Source organism: Saccostrea cucullata, unplaced genomic scaffold, assembly GCF_032062105.1.
Source record: "Saccostrea cucullata isolate Sc308-1 unplaced genomic scaffold, CSIRO_AGI_Scuc_v1 ctg19490, whole genome shotgun sequence".
Classification (NCBI taxonomy): Eukaryota; Metazoa; Mollusca; class Bivalvia; order Ostreida; family Ostreidae; genus Saccostrea; species Saccostrea cuccullata.
Window position 1 is genome coordinate 1 of NW_026924390.1, and position 20819 is coordinate 20819.

The window sequence follows — 20819 nt, forward strand, 5'->3', positions numbered from 1 at the left end:
AAGAACTTTTCTTGTGAATTATTACCGTTATTTTATTGGATGCTTACCGGAAATGGCTTTTACACACTAATTGTAGAATGGTATGGTAGAAAATACGGATCTCCGGATAAGTTGTTATATACGCCAACATACCTGTGAACTTTCTATACAAAACTTTATAAATAAGACGCCTGGATTAGATTAAAAATTATCGGCTGATTAATGAGTTTTATAGATGTTGTATTAGTAAATAAAGTATTCAAGTACATTGATTAAAGAATAGTTTTTGAAGTTTTACGAATGACATATGACGTAGACGATGCACCATTGCGTCAAGGTATAAAAGACAAGATTTTGAAAGTGCGTTTGTCAGAATTCCGCTTGCAGTTCCACCTTGCACAGCACCGTGCACCTGATCCGAGGTATTTATATTAGTAAGAATTTTAAAGTATTAAGATATTTTGAAATAGTTTTATTACAAGTTTTAGCGCAGTGAGAACATTTATCCAGTTTAAAGTACATGTAATATTGAATATTTAGAAATTTAGATTTATTGAATATTTAAATTCAGCGATATTTAGATTGTCGGTGCACTCGGGATTCTGCATGACCCTGGGAGACACAGAAAATTGTCTCTCCCAGTAAAGTTATAGTTGTTATTTAAAGTTTGTAAATTGTTAGCAGTTTGAATTGGTATTTACTCTATTTTTTTTGACAAGTAAAACTTAGTCAATTCTTCTAGTTCGGTGTGAAGTTGCACCGTTTGACTATATTACGACAGTGCACCGTACTTGAATTAATTATCTGTTGCATGTATGTATCCGAGGTGTTGGTAAATTTGCATGGCATACTTTTTACTTTAATGACATAAATTACTTTATTCTATAACCAGAAGTTATAGAATTAGGGTGGTGGACTTTAGTTGAGCATGTGCGGAATTATTGAGATAGTCGGGTGCGCTTGCACCTTACTTCGAGTTACTTTGTGAATTTATGTTCCGAGTTTAGATCTAGTACATTTCAGCAGAAACCTAGCACCTAACACCGAGTAAGGTTATATAGCACCAGTCAAGCAAAGATGGAACTTAGACCCAATTAGCTTATAACAGTAGCACCTGGCACCTGAACACCGGACACCTAGAACCAGTTTGCTTCAGTATCATCGGTAGCACCTAGCACCTTAAGCCGTTAGCACCTTTCACCGAGTCTAACGCGCATCTGTGACCTTTTAAATATAATTATTATTGTACATTACACTGTGGATTGGGACATTATATTAAACTTGTGTATTGTTTTTCGTTTGATTAATTTAATAAATTGATTGTAATTGATCACACTTGTTCTATCTAATTTTACTTAAGCACAGGTACCTTCGAACCCATTATTGTAACGTGCCTCTAGGGTACCTTCTGATTGAATATACACATAAGACGAAAACGTTACAATGATATTTTAAAAAAATGAAATTGTATAAAAGTTTTAATAATAAACCGTTACAAGTCATTTAAAAGACAGCAAATGCATGTTCCAAGAAAATGCTCTATTCTCTATTTAAAAAAAAATCTCTATAAATTTACAATTGTATGTACAAGTTCTTAAAAAATTATGAATAAAAAGTAAACCTAGCCCTAGTATTTTTGTGTATAAATATAAATTCCGTTTGTTTAAATTACATTGTACTAGATGCTGGTTATAAATTTTCAAATAAAAATTACATCAAATAAAGAGTGATAAAAAATTTAATATAATAAAACTGTCTCTTGGTTTACGTATAAACTATCAAAATTTTATCTTTCATTTTGCAAATAACATTTCATAAATTTACAGCAAAAATCTACACTGGACAGTTTGTGTGCACCAGATTTATTCCATTTTCTGCTTCACAGTCACACGGCCGAAGTTCATAGATACCACGGTCTTCATTAAAACTAACAGTCACATCTAAAAAAAATTAATTTATAAAGAAACGAAATTTAGATAGTGATATATATAAGGTCCTACATGTATTTGACATTCTATTCACCATGAGACATGAATTACTTTGTAAATATTCACATTATTTAAATTTCAAATCATGTATGTAAATCTTCGGAAACTAGAATGAATGAATAATGATAGATAAATAAATGAATAATAAATAAATTAAAGTAAAGTGAATAAATAGAGTTTTATATCAACATGTTTATTACAGGCACTTCATTATCTGCGTGGCATTACAAAGTTTTATGAAGCCTTGTACGAAACCAGAAGTCTCTGTCGAGACTGGTTTGTACTTATAGCAAAGGAAGAGAAAAGTACTTTAAAATAGAAGTTGGGAATTGAAACTTTACAACAGCAATAAACAGAATAATGATCCTTGATTATAAGTCTCTTTATGTTCTCAGTGCAGTCTACTTGCATGCCACATTATATTATAATCAGACTAAAACTGTATTTGGAGTAGCATTTTGAGAGCATCTATCAGGAATTTCTATTTTTAGTAACCAAGGCAATAATGTTCATCGAACTCAAAAATAGATATACAGAATTATGTATCTTAGTGTAGTCCACTTGTGTGGCAAGTTATATTGAAATCAGACCAAAACTGTAGGAGACGTAGCATTTTGAAAAATTTCATAGAAATTTTTATTTTTAGTAAGCACGGCAACACTGATCATCCGAATCAAAACCGATATATAGAATTATGTATCTTAGTGTAATCTACCTCTGTGTTAAGCTATATTGAAATCAGACCAAAACTGTAGGAGACGTAGCATTTTGAAAGAATTTCACAGAAATTTCCATTTTTAGTAACCATGGCGACAACGTTCATCGAAATCAAAAACTGATACACAGAATTATGTACCTTAGTGTAGTCTACTTGTGTAGCAAGTTATATTGAAATCAGACCAAATCTGTAGGAGGAGTAGCATTTTGAAAGATTTTCACAGAAATTTCTATTTTTAGTAACAACAGCAACACCATTCATCGAAATCAAAAACCGATACACAGAATTGTGTATCTTAGTGTAATCTTCTTGTGTGCCAAGTTATATTGAAATCAGACCAAATCCGTAGGAGAAATAGCAATTTGAAAGAATTTCACAAAATTTCTATTTTTAGTTACCACGGAAACACCGTTCATCGAAATCAAAAACCGATGCACAGAATTATGTATCTTAGTGTAGTCTACTTGTGTGCTATGTTATATTGAAATCAGACCAAAACTGTAGGAGGAGTAGCATTTTGAAAGAATTTCACAAAAAATTCTATTTTTAGTAACCACAGCAACACCGTTCATCAAAATCAAAAACCGATACACAGAGTTATGTATCTTACTGTAGTCTACTAGTGTGCCATGTTATATTGAAATCAGACCAAAACTGTAGGAGGAGTAGCATTTTGAAAGAATTTCACAAAAAAATCTATTTTTAGTAAGCACGACAACACCGTTCATCGAAATCAAAAACCGATACACAGAATTATGTATCTAAGTGTAGTCTACTTGTGTGCCATGTTATATTGAAATCAGACCAAAACTGTAGGAGGAGTAGCATTTTGAAAAATTGTTTACAGACAGACAGACAGACGGACAGACGCCGGACGCATTACTATCGCATAAGCTCTTCTGGTCTCTGACCAGTAGAGCTAAAAAGGAAAAAAAGTTCTATATTTTATACAGGGATCTTTTTGTCCCTGATTTATTTTTAACTCTTTCGCCCTCGGCAAAAAAGAAGGCGAATTCAAAAAAGACATATTGATTTCTTAATTACAACAAAAAGGCAAAAATTAAAGAAAAAAAAATAACCCTGTATGCCTAAACCAGAACCTACCGTTTCGTCCGGGAATTTTTAAGAAGACGAGGCCGTGTCTTTCCTGCTGCTGGAACTGTGTTAATCCTTCTTTTGATTCAGCCTGTATTGAATAATAAAATGTATTGTTATTTTGCAATGAATTTAAAAACATTCATTAAAGTTACATAAAATAGTATTCTTTTTCCTTTTGAAATGGATTATATCTACTATGTGAATTTTACTATCAGGTCCAGAGCATTTCCTCTGATGCCGAGATATTTTGGCGGATCTAGCTGTACTTGATATCTGTATTCAAAACGCCAGGTCTTATCATTAAGGGACTTCCTCACGATGAAATGACCTAATAATACAAACACATGAAAGACAATATTAAAAAACCCCTAATGTTTCAATTTCAAATTCAAAAAATTAAAGCAAGTCCTGCATACTGCATATAAGAACATTTTTTGAAATATTAGTTATCTTAATTAACACATTTTCTCAGATTGTATATTATTTGCAAATCTTAGAGAAATCGCTAGTGCGCTGTTGTTAACGACAAAATAATTATATGCACTTATATGTTTAATACACTATGCAGATGTAACAGAATCTATTCAAAAACTTCGGCATGAAAAGAAGACTTCCCTTGCCTTAGGCTTCAATTTGACATTTAGATGGATCAAAAATGCACCTTTTTCAATTAACAATATTCATTTTAATTCCTATGTTGATCGATATATCCATTTGAACTAGAATAGGCATATCTGTTCATAATAGGATTCTTCACTAGAAAAGTCATAAATAGCAAACTAACAACAAAACTTTTTATGATAAACTTTTTTATCGTCGACTTTCTTTTTAATTATATGCAGTACACCAAAATCATCTACATATGAAGTAAATGTCTCCCAGTTGATTCGATACATCAATCATCTTCTACGTACAAATAATTTGTAAAGCGCGACAAGCTATTGACAAATAAGTTGATGATATAAGGGTATCAACAATCTATATTTAAAGGCATTTTTCAAATTTATGATCGATACAATGACCTTGTTAGCAAATGCAATCTATAAAAATTAAAAGTCTAATGTTAACGGACGTTACTCATATAAATTGTAAGGTCATTTTCGTCACTGAATTGTCTACGTATTTTCCTGGTCGTGACGATGAGCACACGTTTGGTATGACTGGCAAAATGGGATGCTTACTTCTCAACGACATCTAATCTCACCTCTGATGTTTTGAATGTCGTTTTTCTTATACTTCCGATTTGTATTGGACCCAATGGACTTCTGAGCTTAATTACTGTAACTGTTCCTTATCTTCATATTCAACAATTTTTACACAAGATATATGTTATAAGGACAAATCCTAACTGATATAAATGACCTATATTTCATACATTGAATTTTGAAATAGAAACGGTCTTACATTTACAGTTTGTTAAAAAGTTCGTAACTTGACTGCATTGGAGACGTCCTTGGTCGGACACCAGAAACTTCGATTGATTTGGTATCCGCAGAGCTTTAACCGTTGGGGAAAAATAGCCTGATGACGTCAAATTCACATATGCTGTCTTCAGCATAACTAAAATGTGTATCAAAAACTGTGTACAAACAATAGCAGAAAAAACGATACTGTATAGCACGATTCCTCTATGGCGAGGCTTTCCCCAAAAGTCTGACTATGCATTGGAACTTCCCCCAAAGCTTGGTTATATACAAAAACCTCCCCTGGAAGACTGGCTATATAGTGAGACTTTCCCCAAAAGTCTGGCTAATAGATATATTTGAACTTCCCCGGAAGACTGGTCATATAGTGAGACTTTCCCCTTAAAGTCTGGCTATATATTGGAATTTCTCCTGCAAGGCTGACTATAAAGCGAAACTTTCAGTCTAGCTATATAGTGGAACCTCCCCTGGAAGACTGGCTATGTAGTTAGATTTTGCCAAAAGATTGGCTATATACTAGTATTGGAATTTTCCCTGGAAGACTGGCTAAATAGTAAGACTTCCTCCAAAAGCCTGGCCATATATTGAAACTTGGCTATATAGTGAGACTTCCCCCAACACCCTGGTTATATATTGAAACATTCCCTGGAAAACTGGCTTTTTAGTGAGAATTTCCCCAAAAGTCTGGCAATATGTTGTATTCACTTACCCTGGAAGACTAGCTATATAGTGAGACTTCCCCTAAAACCTGGCAATATATTGGAAATTTCCCTTGTACTAACTATAGAGTGAAACTTCCCCTAAAGCCTTGATTTATATTGGAACTTTCCCTGGAAAACTGGCTATTTAGGAAGACTTCCCTGGGCTTCATATATAGTTATTTTTCTCCACTATTAAGGAAAAGACAGTAAATACATGTAGCCAGTTTTTTTTTGTGGAAGACTTGGGGAAGTCGTACTATATGACACCGTTCTTGTTAATAATTTGCATTTGAAAAAGCTTACAAATGTATCAGATTATATTTTAACACATAGTTCTTGTAACATACACCTGACAATCTATTTACAATTTGGGTGATATGATCCGTAACTTTAAATATTTTTCAATTAAAAATAAAATTAAAGAGGATAATTTAATATTTGTATTCTTCCTTATAGTTAAATGAAATCACATCACAAATTTCAAATTGGAAAGAACATGAACGTGCGTGACACAAAGGTTGAAATGTTCTTTAAATTCAATCTAAATCTTAAAAAAATATATACTTACTATCTTCTGTTACTATGGCTACAAAAGATATTTCGTTTGAAAGGTAAAATGTTTTTTTTTTAATTTAAGAGTAAATACGATAATTTAAATTGAAATAATTGAACACGTGAAATATCCCGACATTCATAAGATAAAAATTAAAATAGAATTTATTTAGATATTTTTGCAATTAAAAAAAAATCTTTCGGTAAATTCTTCCTGGTCAGAAGTGTTTTTAACTTACCTGGTTTGGTCGCTTCCAGTTGAAAATCAATAAATGATAAGAGTTTTGTTGTCCTGGTATATAATACCTGAAGGAAAAAAAATGAAGAACTTTATTACAAGTTATGTCAATTTTCTTATTTTTAACAAGCTGTAGGGAACAGATTTGGATGCTGTTTATGATGATTTGCTGATCATGAAGAAGATCGTTTTGCACTATCTCTGAGTAATATAACAACGATTTTTAAAATACCTCTCGTGAAATATATGAAGAAGACGAACGTTAACGGAAATCGATGTTAAGAATCTATAGCTACAAACAATATAAATATGTGAAGAGGGCATAAAACACGGATCCCCTGTGAATCCCAATGGTGGAATCAGGTGCCTAGATGAAGAAGGCTTCCCCTGTTTTCCTGTCACACATATGGTCCTATGTTTAAATCAGTTAGATGAATAATCCGTAGTCAAATTGAATATAAAAACAAAGGTATAACAAATTGGTATATGAAAAGCGAAAATAAAAACACATTCACGTTATTTTGACCTTGACACACATGCATACTTTACATAATTTAATATGAAAAAAGTCTTTTACATGTTACAATTTCGAAATACACTGTAGTACCATATTGATTGGTTCTCCTATTGGCAATGTTCTAAATAGTTCTAGAACATCCTCTTCACTAAAGGATGGGGAATCCAAAATTTGGACTAACAAGAATATCTTTTTCTCTACAAAGGATAAAAAACCCATAAAAATAAACAATATAGAAACTTACACAATTTACACATTCATTTAAAAGTACTAAAAGGCTTTAAAAAGTTTTAAAAGTCCACATGTAACAAATTTTTCCAAACTCGAAAACTGTTCAAAACATATGCCTTGGCCTTCGATCTGTCATGATTTTTTCTCATTTATTATAATTAATGCATACTCATGGGTTCATTTTTTAAAAATTCTTTTCATAAATCAAAAACCAACATTATAAATTACTTACTGTAAGATCTACATGTTCTATTGAAGTAAAATCATTTAACGCAATAGAATGTTGTTTGTAATCGAACACGTACTTAACATGAAGAAATTTTGCTAGAATGCCATCGGGATTTAGGGAACGGAATGCATGGAGGTTTGTCCCGTCTGTCAGGGTAGTTGAACAAAGAAACCCCCCAAGTCTGTCCCCTTTGGGTGTATCCTCCCACTGGTGCCTCACGAAGATCTCCGACGAAGGCCACTCGTCCAGCTGTAGGTGTAAAAAAGAAGATTCAGTGACCCATGTTCATGAATTTTTATTTTTCTAAATGTTATTTACTACAAAGGAAATGAATATAACGACACAAACAGATATGGAAGCTTACACGTTGTTGAATCTAACGGACAGATATTTACAATCAAAATTAAATGTATCCAGGGATTTAAATAGTATTAAAACATTGCTGTGACGTCAATCCTTTGTTCTTGTAGTCTAAAAATTTACCTGTAGCCGTCCGATAATAATAATTACCAGTCTGATAATACATTATCGAACGGCAGTGATAACAAAATCGGACGGTATTTGAAAAACAAAAAGAAGAGTGAAATTAAGTTTAAATATGTGATCCAGAAACCCCCAATAAAAATGTTAAGAAAAAAAAAATCAGGAAACCAAACGAAAGGAAATTAAGTTGGTCACACTATAAAATAGCTAAGAAAAAGTAGCTAAGAAAAGATGAAAAGAAATCCGAGTTTAAACCTTCCACAACATTAATACTTTCCACTCTTTAAAAAGATTTTTTGATTCGGCACATTGAATTAGCGAATTTAAATTCATTTCTGAAAAAGGATCTGCAATCTCCTATTATGTTTGTTCCCCGATAACCACACTTTCAAAACCTGAGAATTAGCTTAAAATTTCAGCTAGGGTAAAAATTTGCATTTTACTGTCCATGGTGATGGTTAAAATATCACCTAAAATTATGCCAGTATCAATATCAATTTATGTACTTCATTAAAAAAAATTTTTCACCACCGGATCCCTGTCCTGCTAAACGAAACGACTGCCATTGAATGAATGAAATTAATGAAACAAGAGTTCACTCACTTTTTTTACCGTCTCATTTCTTTTATCTACTTATCAGACGGGTAGAAAACAATGGATGGCTAAACTCCCATTGTGTTATTATCGGACTCCTCCAGGTAACTTTTGGACATTTAAATGGCAATGTTTTAAGTAAGATATATGCCTCATACTATTCTATATGTAAAATTATCAGACAATATTCGGCCCTAACGGGCCAAAACAGTCTGATAATTTTACATATAGAACAGTATTCGGCATATATCTATTACTTAACGTCCCTGATGTACCTTAGTAAAACAAATTCTAGCTGCAATGATTGTAAACTTTATGTATCGTAATAATTATCCTGAAGTCTGAATAGAAAATAATTTCCGAATAATTATACTCTTCTGTGTATTTATCATTAATATGACTTCCAATTGTGTCCTAAATCTAGCCCTTGGGACCATGATTTTGTTCAACAAAAGGTAACAATTCAAATCGGGTTCGTTATTCCCCAAAAATTAAACAATGTAAACAGAAGAGGGAAGCTCAGAAAGACTAAACTGCAAACAGACTCTAAAGTAACTTACTAACCATCTACGAACATCGTCTTACCGGTCTTTAAGTGTGAAGAAGGTCTTTATAAATATCTATCTTTAATTCTAAAGCACATTTATCATTACTTCTTTTTTCTCATGGATTTGTTTGCATGTTACTTCTGCTTCTACTTCTACCAGTAAGTGGCATCCGTCAATTTGTTGACTATTATGCCACCAGGTGTGCGCATGTTTTTTTTTCAAAAAAATGACTAAAAGTAAAAATAATAATTGTGACAGTCTATTTACAAGTGAATTTAAAAAAATAATTTTTTTGGCTGGTGACCTATCAACGGAGGCGAGCCTTGAAGCAGTCAAGGCTCGGAGCCATCACGATAGAGGTGGGTAGGGCATTCCACTCCTGGATGGTACGTGGGTAGAATGACTCCTTCCTCACTGAGGTTCGGCATGATGGTAGCTGAAATGCCAGTATATTGTTGTTTCTGGTTGTTCTGTCTTGAGTTCTTAGTTTCTGGCTAGTGTCAATCTGGACTTCGTTGTTGCCGAGTTTATACATGGCACTGAGACAGGCTATCCTTCGTCTCTCTTCTAGTGATGGCCATTCCAGCTGGTTTAGCATCTCGGTTACAGACGAGGTGTTGTGGTATCTATTGTGGACATACCGAGCTGCTCTGCGCTGAATCATTTCATTTTTGTTGATATCTGACTTTAGATAAGGATTCCAGGCGGCACTGGCATACTCCACACTTGGTCTTACTACGGATTTGTATGCTTTCTCTTTGATGTTATTGTTACTTATATTGATGTTTCTGTTGAGGAATCCAATGGTTCTGTTCGCTTTAGCTGTGATATTGTTTATGTGTTCAGTCCACTTCAGATCTGACGAGATGGTAACGCCTAGATATTTTGCAGAGGGGATATGCTCCAGTTGGTGTCCATGTAAGGTATAGTTCTTCTTGATGACTCTACGATTCCTGGTGATGCTTAGCTCGTTACATTTTTCTGGGTGGAACTTCATGAGCCTCTTATTTTCCCACACTGCTAGTTGGTTTAGGTCTTCCTGCAGCTTCTCTGCATCTGCATCTGATGTGATGGTCATGTATGCTACGGTATCATCAGCGAAGAGTCGTACCATTGATAGAAGGCCCTCTGGCATGTCGTTGATGTAAAATAGAAAGAGACTGGGTCCAAGGACCGAGCCTTAGGGAACACCCGAGTCTATGGACACCTCTTCAGATGATTCGCCCTCCACGACCACTCTTTGCCTGCGGTTGGTAAGGAAGCTTTGAATCCACTGATTGCTCTTTCCTTTTGTTCCATAATGGTTGAGTTTGAGGATTAGGAGACTATGGCTCAATTTATCGAATGCTTTGGAAAAGTCCATAATAAGGCAGTCTGTCTGTTTTCCTTTGTCAATATTGATAGTGATGTCATCGATGAACTCAATAAGTTGGGTTTCACATGAAAGGCCACGTCCAAATCCATGCTGGAGTGGGTATATGATCTTGTTGAAATCGGCGTGGTTCATGATGTGGCTAGTGACGATGTGTTCCATGATCTTGCTGGAGATGCATGTTAATGACACTGGCCTATAGTTCACCGCCTCGTATTTCCTTCCGTTTTTGTATATAGGGCAGATGTTGGCTGATTTCCATACAGCTGGTATCTCTCCAGTTTGATAAGAATGGTTAAAAATCAAGGTAAGGATTGGGGCCACATCATCTGCCAGTTCTTTGAGAATCCTTGGTGTTATGTTGTCTAGTCCAGGAGCTTTGGTTACATTCAGCCCCTTAAGTAACTTGTGGACTCCATTTACTGATATGTTTAGGTCTTCAATCTCAGGATATCCACCCTTCATGCTGCATCGCTTAGAAAAATCTTCAGCTGTGATATCCACTTTTTCCGAGAAAACTTCTTTGAACTGTTCATTTAGTATATTTGATTTGTCTACTGAATCCTGGTGAAGAAGGCCACCCTTTTTTAAAGGTGGTATGCTATTCCCATCTGATTTCCTATGTTTGACGAATGTCCAGAAACGTTTACTGCTGTCTTGATTTGCATCATCTGGTCCTGATGTTACAATGTTTTCTACATCCTTCCAGTATGAGCGTCTGATTTCCTGCTTTGTTTTCCGTTTTAGTTCCTTATAGGTGTTCGCATCCTTTGTATTTCCCGATTTTTTCTTTTTCTTGTGGCATGCATTCCTTTTCTTTATCAATCTGCGGACATCTCGTGTAATCCAAGGCTTACTATTCTTAGTTCTGGCTAGCTTTGATGGAATATGTGCTTTGATACTTTCTTCGAGGGAGTGTTGGAAATGATTCCATAGGCTATTGGTCGAAACTGCCTTGTCCCTCATGGATTTGATGACAGTTAGTGCTTCTTTCATGTCTTTCCTGATCTCATCCCAGTTTGCCTTTCTGTACAATGGTATTAAACGAGGTCGTTGTTTTATTCTAGTTGGTATGACGTCTTCATTCTATAAACACTACATCATGATTTGAAATACCGGGCATGGTCTCCACCCTGTTGACAATGGATGGATAGCTGGTTACCACAAAGTCAAGTGTGTTTGCCCCTCTTGTTGGATTAACGATCATCTGCGATAGTCCTAGGTCATCAAGAGTCTCTAAGAATTTATTGTGTATCCTTGTGTACTGTGTTCCACTTTTAGTGCTTTTTGTTTCCCAATTTATTCCAGGGAGATTGAAGTCCCCTGGTGATATAATTATAGCATTATTTACCCTGCAAGCTCTTTCCATACTTTTGTAATAACTTAGGAAGCCTTCTTCAGTACTTGCTTTTGGATTGTAGAAACTGGATAAGTAGATTGTACGATGACCGACCAGATTTAGTTTGCACCACACGATTTCAAACTCTGTCTCAAATTCAGGCACTGACGAACTGAGAAGATCATTTTTCACTGCTATGATTACCCCTCCTCCACCAAGATGTCTGTCTTTGCGATAGGTAGTGAAGCCTGTCGGGAGAAACTGTGAATCCTTAACAGAGTGGTCAATCCATGTTTCTGTTCCGAAGATTACGTCGGGATTAGTGCTTTCAATGAGATTAAGTAATTCACCTTGTTTTGTTTTAACTGACTGAAAATTGATATTCAAGAGTCTTAGATTTTTCTTATACTTTCCTTTTCTATGATTATTACTGTCTCTTTCTGGGGTAGAGGTGTGTAGTGGGCGCATGGGTGAATCGCTGCCCGGGCTGTCTGGTAACTCTCCTAGAATACTGAAGTTGTTGCTAGTACTAAAGGCCATCGAAAAACAAAAAGTTGAGCAATTTGGACATCCACACATAATGCAGTCCCAGGCTAAGGCTGAGTCATTCACGTGACGTTGGTACGATCCTGATGTCATTGACTGGCATGCCCTGTGGTACCATTGGTTGCATGTGTCACAGACTATACCATGCTGGCTCCAGTCAACTGTTTGTTCGCATGTTCCATATGCATGATGATGGGTGCCCTCACTGACATTATAAGTACTTGTGGGACCTGGATTTAATGCAATATCATTTGAAAGAAGTAATAAAATAAGCGAAATGTGATGCATACTAAGATCTTTTACCGTCTGCTGAACGTTTTTCTTTGGCGTCGATGCTTTGAGGAAGAACGTGAACCATTCCTGATGCCATTGTTGTTTTATAACCTCTGATGTATGTCTATTTAGGTTAGAAGATTCGTCTGACATCAGGATAAAAAACGCCACCAAGGAAACAATCATAACTATCCTACTTGCGAAGTTGGTCATTGTTGTTTACAGTTCGAATTTCCTCTGCAACTGATATGGTTAGCGTCTATGTCCAGATAATCGCAAGGATTTTTTAGAAATCACATAAGTACACAAAATACTTTATTCATGCACCATACCCACCAAACCATATTTACAAGTAGTTGAAATTTACAGAAAAATAAGGATATTTGTACAAAATTCTCTGCTGCTGTGAATTTTCCCTCTATATTTTCGCGCATGCGCACGATGAAGCATAATAATGATTGCGACATTCCTGAACACAAAGGTGCAATGGTGCATGGGTACCAAGCGCTTGTTTTATTATTTTTTTTTAAATGTATTTTTTGATATTTTTTAAAGCATAGAACTTTAAGAAGAGGTAATGTAATAAAAAGGTAAAAGATGAAAGATGAAAAGATAATGAATTAGCTTAACTTGGAATTTCGTCCTTTCACCTAAATGTCCAACAAAGAGCTGGACAGTTAGGTGAAAAATTTAGACGCCTGCAATTAAATCGTGGAGCTCATTGATAAATGATTTTGCATCATACGGATCATGGATTATTATATATTTTTTAAAAATTATTTAATACACATTCACCAACATTACTGTTTCTTTGTAGGTTGCTTCACAAATCCGAAAAAGTAATTGAAGAAATTTAACAACCATAAAAGGATTATGAAATAAAAATTTAATGCATGCATATTATATTAACATGGTGGCATTATGAGTAGATCATTCCAAACAGAGCTGAAACCACCAGAGTGTTCTCAGTGTAAGAACAGGACAGAGTACTACTGCAGGACATGTAAACAAGATTTGTGTGTACCCTGTAAGGAGGAACATGTGATAGACTTTGACACCAAACACCATGATGTAGTGATTGATCGCTTAAAGTATGGAGACATTATGTTACTAGAGACTTGTGAGAGACACCCAAACATGGCCTGTGAAATGTGGTGTCTTTTGTGTAAGCTTCCTTTTTGTTCTCATTGTGTAGAGCACACAAAACATGTAACTCAGGATATAAAGTCGATGTATAAAAATCAGTGGGAACAGCATCAGGAAGGAATTTTTCATGTAAAAAGTGAAATTATGCTGCATAATAATTGTATTCAGGCAGGTATACATTCCGATTTTAAATCTTGTCAAACTGAAATCTCCCAACTTCTGGAAAATATTATTATCAAAGCTTAGAGGCTTAATGATCAGATAGATGAGATAGTAGTGGTCATTAGGAAAATAAAACCGTACTTACACTCTATACAGAATCAACAAAAGAGACACATAAGATCCATACAAACACATGTACACAGGTCTGAGCAGTTAACAAACAGAGCTATACAGTTTCTTTTATTTTCAAAGAAGAGGAACAGCTTTTACAAAATAAATGACACTCTCAGTGCATCAATAGTTAAAATTCACTCTCTGAGCTAGGACATAAACAAAAATAATGTTTTTAATTGTCTGGGAAAAATCCAAACTATAGAAACCAGAAAAAGACAAGCAAGAAGTGAACAGTTGTTTCAAGTGATATCTCCACCAATGGTGCAGAAAACTATCAAAGGAAAGCCTACGTGGATACTAGATAACGTCAGTCGTCATATCTCCTGTGAGACTCCGGACATTGCTTGGGTCAGCAGTTGGAACAATTTAAACTTGACAGACACAGCGGGTAACAATGCACTTTTTCTGAGGGAGAGATATAATTACAATGGTGTGCACACAGTGACAAAAGCAGGACATCTTGTGTACATAGATAGGGATTATAACATCAACAAACCCTCGTTAAGCAACGAAACTAAATCAACACTGATGAGGGTAGGGGAACCATGGAAGCCATATTGTATATACTGCTCTCCGTCAAATGGAGATTTTCTTATTGGAATGATGAGACAGGATTTATATACAGCTAAGGTGTGCCGGTACAACAGTGAAGGACAAGAACTCCAACACGACCCAGGACAGGGGCTGTATGTTAATCCTAGATATATCACAGAAAACCAAAATGGAGATGTGATTGTTTCTGATTTGATTAATAATGTCTTTGAATTGGGTGTTATAGTGGTGACAGACTCTGTTGGGACACGTCGATTCTCCTACAAAGGAGGTCCACAAGCATCAGAATTTAAACAACATGGAATTTGTACGGATACTCTTTCACATATCCTAGTTTGTGATGCTTACACTAAGACAATACAGCTGATTGACAAGTATGGCCAGTTCCTGGCAGTGCTACTGACAGAACAGCAAGGGATAGAATATCCATACAGTCTGTGCTATGATCACAAGTCTCATCTTCTTTGGGTCGGATCATTAAGGAGCACTACAATCTGTATATACAGACATATAGAGAGACATGAATTTTTTAAAAAGACATTAGAGAGATTTAAAAGAAGGATATGTGTCCTACAGACACCATCGGATCTTAAAACCGGCCTCACACAACTGTACACTAGATTACTGCATTTAGCAGCTGGCATATACTAGAAAGCTAAATTAAAACTCAAATAAAATATTTACATTTCCAATGTCTTTGTCCGAGATAAAATTACTAATAGTTAATGTACTTTATTTCTACCTAATATTACTGGTCCATCAATAGGTGAAGGGCGGGACAAATAGAGACAAGAAGTGGGGCTTGTAGCACGTGAATTGGCGGAATAAAGACCATGTTTATATACGGAATACTTGTCAGGTTTTTTTAATTTCATGACGATGATCAATCAATTGGCTTTGGCGTTTATGCAAATTATCATGCAAGCCATTTAATTGATCACTTCTTGAAATTCAAAAATTAGACAGTTATTCCTTAAGTAAAACTCAGACTTTCCCCAGAGTTCAGTGACCTTTTGACATTTATCTGAAATTGATTCATCTAGAGTTCCTGTTTGCCAGGCTCTGAGGAAAACGATATTTCATGCAAAAGCAAATTTCTCACCTTTCTCTTAATTTTTCATAGAGTTTTCAAGAATTAAACTGTTTTGAATAATTATACATTTTTTTTCTTCAAAATTTCAATTTGTTTGTTTAATGGAGATAGATATATGTTTCGTTTGATAGGGGGTCTTTACCTCTTTACTTATTTGAGAGTCAACTCGCCGGAGCGAGTTAATCACATTTCCATCTACTTCGTTCTGCTTTGGGGAATCATGGCGGTTTGTGACGTCATGTGATGGAAGCGTTTTTGTGACGTGGGTTAACGAAGGACTGCTATCTTCAAAACCAAGATTTTCCGTAATAGATTTATAAAAATCCATTTTATAAATGTTTATTCTATCAAATATTATAATCAAGGTACATGTCATCGACGGTAACCCACGGAAGATTCACATCCATTCTCTGGAAGCTTGTGGACTCGCAAAAACCCGTGGTTTGCGACAATGGATACATTTCTCCCTTTTGGTCTTTTGCAAGTCTGCCAGGTCATTTCTCTCCATAAGTATTTCTCTCCAAGGTTATTTTTCTCCTATACCATTTCAAGGTAGGTCATTTCACGCCAGGTCATTTCATTCTGCTACTATGTACCTAGGTAATTTCACTTCATATCTGTCTCAGTTCTTGGACCAATTCTTTTCAAATGAAATCCATATCACTTAATAAAACTGAACGTTTGCCAGACTTCTGCCATTTAGAGAGCTTTCACGTCCATAACAAGAGGCCCACGGGCTTATAGGTCACCTGAGCATTATGCAACAACTTTCCAGTTACAGTGTATTGAATTTGATTCATGTTTTGAGCCAGATGCTATATGGCATTCACAATTTTGAAAGGGCACCATTGATCATCATAACAATAAACTTAGCAGTTGCTTAGCTTGGTTACTGAATACCCATACGCAGGGTAGGGGGAAAAATGCACTCCAACTAATCAGTAATATTCATCAATAATCAGTAGTGCCCCTAACACTCTGACATAAACCCCTGACCCTAGGTTGCATATATTTTCAAAAGGCACCCTTATAATTGCCTATCAAAAAGTAAATAAATGTTTTATAAATACAAAGGACCAGATTTCAAACAATTAATTCATTTTCAGTATATAAGTAGAGCCCCCCCCCCCCACCCCTGACCCTGGGGCCTTGAAATTCACAATTCTGCAAGATTAGGGCCCTTGCTCATCATGACTAGATAGGTAGTTCATCTGCTTCATACCCAGAGACAGAGAAGAAAATTTTCAAAGATTTAATGTATTTTCACTATATAATCAATAGAGCCCCACCCTAAACCAGAACCCCAGACCCTGGGGCAATGAAATTCATAATTTTAGAAGAGGCATTCTTGCTCATCATAACTATGCACTTAGTTAGTTTATTTAATACCTAGGAGCAGAGAAGAAGATTATGAAAGAATTCATGTATTTTCACCTTATGATCAATAGAGCCCCCCCCCCACCCCAACACCAGAACCCTTGACCCTGGGGCCATAAAATTCACAATTTTGGTTGAGGCACTCTTGCTCATCATCACTATGCACTTAGTTAATTTATTTAATACCTAGGAGCAGAGAAGAAGATTTTCAAAGAATTCATGTAATTTCACTATATAATCAATAGAGCCCCCCCCAACACCGGAACCCTTGATGATAGGGCCATAAAATTCACAATTTTGGTTGAGGCAAACTTGCTCATCATAACTATGCACTTAGTTAGTTTATATAATACCGTACCTAGGAGCAGAGAAGAAGATTTTCAAGGAATTCACATATTTTCACTATATAATAAATAGCCCCCCCCCCCCCCCACACACACACCAGAACCCTTGACCCTGGGGCCATAAAATTCACAATCTTGGTTGAGGAACACTTGCTTATCATAACTATGTACTTAGTTAGTTTATTTAATACCTAGGAGCAGAGAAGAAGATTTTCAAAGAATTCATGTATTTTCACTTTATAAACAATAAAGTACCCCCCCCTCCCTGAACCATTGATGCTGGGGCCATAAAATTCACAATTTTTGTTGAGGCACTCTTGTTCATCATAACTATGCAGTTAGTCAGTTTATTTAATACCTAGGAGCAGAGAAGAAGATTTTCAAAGAATTCATGTAATTTCACTATATAATCAATAGAGCCCCCCCCCCCCCCCCAACACCAGAACCCTTGACCCTGGGGCCATAAAATTCACAATTTTGGTTGAGGCAAACTTGCTCATCATAACTATGCACTTAGTTAGTTTATATACCTAGGAGCAGAGAAGAAGATTTTCAAGGAATTCACATATTTTCACTATATAATCAATAGAGCCCCCCCCCCCACCCACCCACACACACACCAGAACCCTTGGCCCTGGGGCCATAAAATTCACAATCTTGGTTGAGGAACACTTGCTTATCATAACTATGTACTTAGTTAGTTTATTTAATACATAGGAGCAGAGAAGAAGATTTTCAAAGAATTCATGTATTTTCACTTTATAATGCAGGCGTCACACTGTCCCGAAATTGACACCAGATGGCGATACGAAATTGAAATTTTGAATTTCGCACGAAGTTGCCCCGAAATTGGTCACTAGCTAATCACCAGCCGAAGCAAGTACGATACCTACAGATGGTCACACGATGGCACCCGAAGCACACACGAAGGCTACATGAAAATGTGATTTTTTATTGAGATGTTTACCCGAAGGACACACGAAGGCAATATGATGGCAACAAGACGTCGTATTGAGAGTACGATGCGTTCGAATCAAGTCACGAAGGTGTCACGTGACCTTTCAATGGGTATAAAACCTTCGGCCGACTGTTGGAAATTTCAATTGCTCTTTGTTAAATGTTTTGTCCAATATCTCAATTTAAAGTCCCAACTAGGGATTTATATACTTGAATGTTTTGCCTTTTTCCTAAGTTTAAAATTCCCAGCAATGTTAAATACATTGCCCAGAGCCATGAATAAAAACTTGAATTTAAAATCCCAAACCAAAATTCATACTAGCCTTTGTCATTAGTTAAAATTTTCGAGGAAGTTAAATCTATTGGCTAAGTTCTACACTAAGTATCTTAAATTAAGAACGCAAATTAGAGGTGGAACGGTTTTAAATTTTCATGTCGTCAGAAAAGTAAAAGTTAATTTAATATGACTTTACATTTAGGAAACTTGGGATTTTTAAACTATCTATATGTAAGGCCTCTATTCAATTAATGATAAAGTACTTAAAAACACAAGTTTAAAACACCGCACAAATTTATTACTTCATACACATGTATGTAGTTACAATGCAAAACATGTATGTGAAAATATTTGTTTTCATAATCACAATGTAACTGTCTCTCTGTTCATTTTGCTGTCCCTCTTTGTCGGACATTACATGATCATCTTGTCCTGCCAAGGCACAGAACCAGCCACTGAGGTAAAGTAGTGGCCCAAGTATCTTCTAATTTGCCTCCCCTCTTTGGTTCCTGCGTTCCTTGCCTTCTCATGGTAAACATCCAAAAGTACTTTGTCATTTCTCCATGCCCCTGGGATGACATCCTGGTTCTGGTCTTCCACGTCCATCAGGTTGGTGTGGGTGGCTGGATATTTAAGTCTGATGAGATTGTGAAGGATCACACAAGTTGTTATGATTTTCCTGCATGTCTCGGGTCTCTGAGTCATGGTCCCCAGCAAGATTCGGAACTTGTGTGCCAGAATACCGAAGGCATTCTCCACTACACGTCTGGCTCTTGAGAGTCTATAGTTGAATATTCTCTCGTGGTGTTCCATGTTTCTGATGGAAAACGGGTTCATCAGGCGCTTGTTGATCGCAAAAGCATTGTCCCCTACTATATAGTATGGGACAGGAACGTCATCACCAGGTAGAGACTTCTCTTCAGGGAGATTAAACATGTTGTTCGGATTCTCTAGGCCTTCCTTCAATTCTGATCCATTGTAAACACTAGCGTCGTTGCTGGAGCCATCAGACCCGACATCAATCCAAAGAAACTTGTAGTCTGCATCAACCAAGGCCATGAGGACAATAGAGAAGAAGCCTTTGTAGTTTCTGTACTCAGAGCCAGTATTCCATGGACAAGTGATCGCCATCTCTTTTCAAACTGCTCCTCAATGGCAGTCCACTCTTCAGTTGTAGTAGGACACTGGATCACCTCAGCAGCAAACTCGGCTTTGATGGCATCGCACACTTCGTCTATGGCGAGGGAGATCGTGTTTGGAGCAACTCTGAAATTGTAGGACAGGCTTGGATAGTTGTCTCCGCAGGCCAGGTGTCGTAGAGTGATGGACAGCTTGAGACCAGGAGGAATACACTTTCTATACCATGTGTCCTTCTTTTTTATTCTACCTTCTACCCGTTTCAGGACTTGATCGTAGAGGCCTTTGGGAAGCCTTGTATAGTTGTAGAAGGCCTTCTCATCCTCTGCTTTAAGTTCATTTAATAAAGTGGTATAGTGGCCATAGCATTCTCTACGCTTTACAGACAGCCATTTCCTGACCCACACAGACCTCTGTTTTCTCCTTCGCCGCGGTTTCCCCGTGTTCTGGAAAATAACATGCAAAACAAAATAGTACACTGTCAAATGCTACAAACACAAATAAATAGAAACGACAAGTTGAAAGGAGACAATTTATACCTGTAAGAGGAGGTGCTGAGCCTGCAAGAGTTCCTCGTCATGTTTTTTGAGGTGCATCAAAAGAAGTAATGCTGCTGCCTTCTTTCTTCTTGTTTTTTCTTTATCAAAGTATGTCATTCTGCTAGAACTGAATTGTGATTAAAGTAAAGCTTTGGTTGCTGTAGACGCCTTTGCTCTGTAGATTTGCTGAATGAATGAGGAAGATGCTCTGATACCGGCCTTTTATATATG

The 20819-nt window shown here is 36.1% G+C and overlaps 1 protein-coding gene across 1 annotated transcript; it reads right to left on the bottom strand.

Annotated features, from left to right (window-relative positions):
• Positions 1-1739: 1739 nt before the first annotated feature.
• LOC134266332 (uncharacterized) lies at positions 1740-16285 on the bottom strand. The gene is made up of 9 exons (XM_062748581.1): positions 16100-16285; positions 7675-7924; positions 7306-7412; positions 6700-6766; positions 6477-6494; positions 5188-5343; positions 3993-4111; positions 3790-3871; positions 1740-1919 (listed from the first exon to the last, which is right to left on the bottom strand). Exons 1-9 carry the CDS (start codon positions 16283-16285, stop codon positions 1813-1815), a joined length of 1092 nt encoding a protein of 363 aa, XP_062604565.1. The 3' UTR covers positions 1740-1812.
• Between the last annotated feature and the right edge of the window lie 4534 nt (positions 16286-20819).